We start from the raw sequence: 6,564 nt of genomic DNA on the forward strand, positions 1-6,564 counted from the left end.
CAGCAATGTTCCCTCTAAGCTGTGGAGTCTTGTGAGCAAAAATTCTGCTTTGTGAGCTCCTGGCATTCGAGTTGTGAGCGAGCAATTTGGCTACTGCATCAATTAGTTTGCTCTGGAGCCATCCGTCCTGAGCTAAGACAAAAAGGTGTGAGCCGGAGGCTAAACAACTGTGAGCTAGCTCACACTCACTCGGCTTAGGTCACACTAATTCGGCTTAGGTCACACTAATTCGGCTTAGAGGGAACACTGACGACCAGTGTTCCCTCTAAGCCGAATTAGTGTGACCTAGCTCAGTTTTTGAGCCTCCGGCTCACACCTTCTTGACTTAGCTCAGGAAGGAGGGCTCCAGAGCAAACCAACTTATGCAGTAGCCAAATTGGCTCGCTCACAACTTTAGCGTCAGGAGCTCACAAAGTCGGATTTTCGCTCACAAGTCTCCACAGCTTAGAGGGAGGAACCCACCCACCCCCACACTTGTAATTAGGACCATGGCCACAGTCCCATCCTGTTTCCCCCAAACGCAGCCCCCGCAAAGCCCTGCCGAAGGTTCCCGCAGCGTCCAAGCCATTGTACTGACCTCTCGTATATTTCTACATCTTTCAGCAGTGTTTCTCGCAGTTGGGGGCAGTCCAGCGCGTAGGGCTCAAACGCGGAGATCAGGAACACAAAGGGCTCCCCGAGGCCGTGGGCCCCGAGAGACTCAGCACAGACGCCCCGCAGAGCGTTGAGTACCTCCGACCGGTCGTAGCGTTCGCCCATCAGCCGCTTGAGGGTGTGCACCTCCAGGTCGGCCTTGGTCCGGGCAAAATAGACTTTCTTGCCAGCCACTCGGACCTCCCCGGCAAGGCGGGCGTGGACCTCATCGAACTTGCCATCCGTCACCATGACAAACACGTCCGCCTCCCCTAGCCATCGCTCCGCTTGTCCTTCGCCCTCCAGTTCCAACTCCCATATCAGTAAGTTGGGGTGGGAGGGATCGGGGTACATGACGGGACCCCCCGGTTTAGGTAGGGCACCCACGGGCGCGGATCCAACATCCCCTTCTGTCATCCCTCGCACGGCGTTCAGGAAGGCGGACTTGCCCACACCGGGCTTGCCTATGACAACCACGGAGACATCCCCCTGCTCAGGGGAACCTGAGGTGGAGCTCTGAGGGGTCTTGAGAGGCATTCCGGATGCAGGAAAAGGGCGTCCCTGAAAGATGCTGCGGAAACATGAGAAAAGGGAAAATGTGAAGCGGAGGCAGAGGTTTTGCCCGGAGGCTAGCATTAAACACAACGAACTTTGCCAGATTATATTTTACGCAGGGCTCTTTCTGTAGAAAAAAACCAGCAGGAACTCATTAGCATAATAGGCCACACCCAACAGCAGGAACTCATTAGCATATTGGGCTACGCCCCTGACAGCACAGCTCATTGGCACATTAGGCCACACCCCCATGTTACCAGAAGTGTGCTCATCCAGCCACACCCACCTTTTGCTTCTTATTCTGTTTACCCAGGGCTTTTTTTGTAGCAGGAACTTCTTTGCATGTTAGGCCACACACCCCTAATGTAGCCAATCCTAATGAGTTCCTGCTGTTGAGTGTGGCCTATTATGCTAATGAGTTCCTGCTGGGCATGGCCAATTTGGGAGCCAGCCGGAACGCCGTTCCTGTGCGTTCCTGCCCAAAAATAGCCCTGATTACGCCAATTTTCTATCAAGCTGCCAAAATGGAACTAGTTAGCCTCCAGCCGTGAACAACCTGCTCTAATACTTTCTACTAATTCCTCTGCTTGCTGCTGAAGATGAGACACATATCTGCCCCCCCCAATCTAGAGCAAACCAAGCGCTATCAGCTCCAACCCACTGTTTGTTTGCACCATGCTAAACAAAGCGGTAGAAAGGGAAGGAAAATATACGCCCTTGATTGGGGCAGAGCCTTAAAATAAATCACTCAGTGGCTATCTAAGCACCGTTAGCCTTTTAAAACAGGCCTTGGCCAATTTTCTTTGGCTTTACGAGCTGCCCTAAAAGATTTAGGAGCCAGATTTATTTTTCAGCCTTTTCATATTTTCATAACCATGTGTTGTAATCATGGCTACCGCAAAACCTAATTCTAAACTCCCCATAATTTCTTGTCCTTTTTAAAAGCGATCACAAGCAATGCTCCCTCTAAGCTGTGGAGCCTTGTGAGCAAAACTTCTATCTTGCGGGCTATTGGCATTAAAGCTGTGAGCGAGCGATTTGGCGACTGCATAAATTACTTCGCTCTGGAGCCACCCTCCCTGAGCTAAGACAAAAATGTGTGAGCCAGAGGCTAAAAAACCGTGAGCTAGCTCACACTCACTCAGCTTAGAGGGGACACTGAATTCACAAGTGGTGTCGAAGGAGAGTTTTATGGATCCCGTGGATTACCCAAAAGACAAATCAGGGGGTTCTGGATCAACTCAAGCCTAAACTCTCCCTAGAAGCTAGAACGACTGAACTGAGGTTATCATACTTCGCATTATGAGAAGACAAGAGTCACTGGAAAAGATAATGATGCTAGGAAACGTTGAAGGCCGAAGGAAAAGAAGACCCAGCATGAGACGGATTGACTCAATCAAGGAAGCTACAGCCCTCAGTTTGCATGACCTAAGTGAGGTTTGTTCATGGATAGGAGCAGGGCTTTTTTTGTAGAAAAGGCCCAGCAGGAACTCATTAGCATAATAGGCCACACCCAATAGCAGAAACTCATTCGCATATTAGGCCACACCCCCATGTTACCAGAAGTGTGGTCATCCAGCCACACCCACCTTTTGCTTCTTATTCTGTTTACCTTGTTTGTTGTCAAAACCCAGGGCTATTTTTGTAGCAGGAACCCCTTGCATGTTAGGCCACACACCCCTAATGTAGCCAATCCTAATGAGTTTCTGCTGTTGGGTGTGGCCTGTTATGCTAATGAGTTCCTCCTGGGCGTGGCCAACTTGGGAGCCAGCCGGAACTCCGTTCCTGCGCGCTCCTGCCCAAAAATAGCCCTGGATAGGAGGTTTTGGAGGACAGAGAGAAGTCAGAGAGAACTTAACGGACACGTCAAAGGTGTGTACATAAAAACGAAGTGCCCTGAGCTGAATAGCCCAGGCTAGCCCAATCTCCTCCGATCTCAGAAGCTAAATAGGGTCAGCCTTGGTTACTACTTGGATGGGGAGACCACCAAGGAATACCAGGGTCACAACGCATAGGCAGGTGATGGTAAACCACCTCCGAACGCCTCTTGTCTTGAAAACCCTACGGAGTCACCGTTGAGTCAACCAGGGCTTTTTTTTTAGAACTCATTAGCATAATAGGCCACACCCAATGGCAGAAACTCATTAGCATATTAAGCCACACCCCTGACAGCACAGCTTATTAGCACATTAGGCCACACCCGCCATGTTTTCAGAAGTGTGCTCATCCAGCCACACCCACCTTTTGCTTCTTATTCTGTTTACCTTGTTTGTTGTCAAAACCCAGGGCTCTTTTTGGAGCAGGAACCCCTTTGCATGTTAGGCCACACACCCCTAATGTAGCCAATCCTAATGAGTTTCTGCTGTTGGGTGTGGCCTGTTATGCTAATGAGTTCCTCCTGGGCGTGGCCAACTCGGGAGCCAGCCGGAACTCCGTTCCTGTGCGTTCCTGCCCAACAGTGACGTGATGGCAAAAACAAAACCAGTTGTCACCGCACACACAGAAAAAGCTAACCTCCGTCTCTCACCTGAAGGTGCTTTGTATTTCTACTGACAATCAACAAGGGGCCTTTACTAGAATAAGAACATAAGAGCACAGGAGAATCTAATGCTGGATCAGGCCAATGGGCCCATCCAGTCCAACACTCTGTCACACAGTGGCCAAAAACACCAGGTGCCACCAGGAGGTCCACCCGTGGGGCCAGGACACCACAAGCCCTCCCACTGTTGCCCCCCTTCCCAAGCACCAAGAAGACAGAGCATCACTTGCCCCAAACCGAGAGTTCCTCTCTATGCCTTGTGGCTAATAGCCACTGATGGACCTCTGATTCAAAACGACTGCAGAAAATATCAGGCGCCGCAATGGAATTTCTAGCTGCTATCAAGCCCTGTTTTAAAACTTAAATGTCAGATCGGTAGCCATCTTAAGCCTGCAGCAGCAAAAAGCCTTTAAGGTGGCACTGGACTCCTGTTTAATTCGGCCGCCGCTACTAGTGATGATGTAAAAGGAGCTGCGGTGGCTCAAGTGGTTAAGACGCTGAACTGCAGGCTGTGGAAGGTTAGTAGTTCAGCAGTTCGAGACCCGGGTGCCGCATGATGGAGTGAGCTCCCGTCTCTAGTTCCAGCTCCTGCCAACCTAGCAGTTCGAAAGCAAGAAATTGCAAGTAGATAAATAGGTACCACTTCGGTGGGAAGGGAACAGCGTTCTGTGCGCCTTGGTGTTTAGTCATGCCAGCCACATGACCACGGAAACGTCTTCGGACAGCGCTGGCTCTTCGGCTTGGAAACGGAAATGAGCACCACAACCCTAGAGTCGGATTCGACTGGCTTTCGAGCAAGGGAACCTTTACCTTTACCTTACTAGTGATGTGCTTCTTAAAAAGGCTTGAGTACTTTACCACCAACTCATCTCCTTCGGCTTTGAAACGGAGATGAGCACCGCAACCCTAGAGTCGGATTCGACTGGCTTTCGAGCAAGGGAACCTTTACCTTTTACATCTCCTTGAATTGTACTTTCCCAGTACCTGACGCTGACACCCTCATGCTTTGGAGAGATGCTTCCTGTTTGACTAGCCGACAACAACAACAACAACATAGTCTAATCCAACCCAAGCAAGCCAATTACACAAAACCTACCATTTATTTCAGCATCCAAGATTCAGAGTTTGATAGATTAAAGAAGGAAAGGGCAAAAAAGAAACACAGGGGAATTATTAGTGATATTTTGTTCCTAAGCGTGTAGCCACGGACCAGGATTAATATCATGGTGCCATGTTAAATGAATGCTAAGAAGGCATAATTGAAAAGGACTGACACAACAAATCAGCAAAACGGGCGTCCATAATTCAGCAAAATTGGCTGCCCGGCGGTGACAGGTACAAGAGCTTTTCGGAGATTAAATTGTTCAGCTAACGGCTAGGCGAACAGGAAGAACTTCAGGTAATCAGGAATTCTTTGTTACGTGGGGCCTCCTTGACAAATGGTAATGAACACCGTCTCTCTCCCCGAGGCAGATTTATCAGCCTCAGCAGAAAGTAACACTTCCAAGGTCACGGCGGTCCCTGCCAGCGGAGGCAGAACTCTAATAACAGCCCAAACTCATGACCATGTTACCAGTTTGGAACTCTGACTCAAATGTTTATCACTCCTCCCTGGGACGGACCGTTTCAGGTGGGTCGCCGTGTTGAACTGAAGCAACAGGATGACGTTCTGAGTCCGGTGGCACCTTTAAGTCCGACAAAGTTTAATTCTGGGGATAAACTTTCGTGTGTATGCCAGGCCCGTCGCTACAGTGGGGCGTTTAGGGGCCCTGCCCCCTTAATTAAAAACCCCGCCCCACAACTAGCCATGCTAGAAAACTAATTTTTGAGGAGAGATCCCCCCCAAAAAACCCAACTGCTGGCAGTAGCCAAGAGAATAACTTTGTAGGTCTTGCCCTCGGGCTTCCCTTTCCCTCCCACTGTGGATTTTTTTTGCAGGGGATCATGGGAAAAGACAGCTCAGTAGGCATTTAATTACCTTCAGAAGGCATCTGTATAAGGCTCAAGAAGCAACAGTTAGAACCGGATATGGAACAACTGATTGGTTTAGCATAGGAAAAGGAGTACGACAAGGATGTATATTGTCACCTTGCTTATTTAATATATATGCAGAGTACATCATGCGAAATGCTGGCCTGGATGAATCACAAGCGGGAATTAAGATTGCTGGGAAAAAGATCAACAACCTCAGATATGCAGACGATACCACTCTAATGGCAGAAAGTGAAGAGGACCTTAAGAGCCTCTTGCTCAGGGTCAAAGAGGAGAGCGCAAAAGTGGGCTTCAAGCTCAACATCAAGAAAACTAAGATCATGGCATCCGATCCCATCACTTCTTGGCAAATAGAAGGGGAAGTCGTTGAAGTAGTGAAAGATTTCACGTTCCTGGGATCCCAGATCACAGCAGCCATGAAATTAAAAGACGCCTGCTCCTTGGGAGGAAAGCGATGGCGAACCTAAACAGCATGATAAAAAGTAGAGACATCACCCTGCCAACAAAAGTCCGCATGGTCAAAGCAATGGTATTCCCAGTAGTCATGTATGGCTGCGAGAGTTGGACTATAAGGAAGGCCAAGCACTGAAGAATAGATTCTTTTGAACTATGGTGCTGGAGAAGACTCTTGAGAGTCCCTTGGACTGCAAGAAGAACAAATCAGTCAATCCTCAAAGAAATCAACCCTGACTGTTCCCTGGAAGGCCAGATAATGAAACTGAAGCTCAAATACTTTGGCCACCAAATGAGAAGGGAGCACTCACTGGAGAAGACCCTGATGCTGGGAAAGATTGAAGGTCAAAGAAGACGGGGACGGCAAAGGATGAGATGGTTAGACAGTGTCA

General features: G+C 49.1%; 1 protein-coding gene across 1 annotated transcript in view; it reads right to left on the reverse strand.

Moving 5' to 3' along the window:
- LOC107108094 overlaps nt 1–6,564 on the reverse strand; it is a 36,121-nt gene that overhangs the window by 25,761 nt on the left and 3,796 nt on the right. Inside the window, exon 2 of the mRNA XM_015408489.1 lies at nt 578–1,204. Within this exon, the coding sequence (XP_015263975.1) occupies nt 578–1,170 (593 nt within the window). The 5' untranslated portion in view covers nt 1,171–1,204. The remainder of the gene's footprint in view (nt 1–577; nt 1,205–6,564) is intronic.

Source organism: Gekko japonicus, unplaced genomic scaffold, assembly GCF_001447785.1.
Source record: "Gekko japonicus isolate JY-2015 unplaced genomic scaffold, Gekko_japonicus_V1.1 scaffold1014, whole genome shotgun sequence".
Lineage (NCBI taxonomy): Eukaryota > Metazoa > Chordata > Lepidosauria > Squamata > Gekkonidae > Gekko > Gekko japonicus.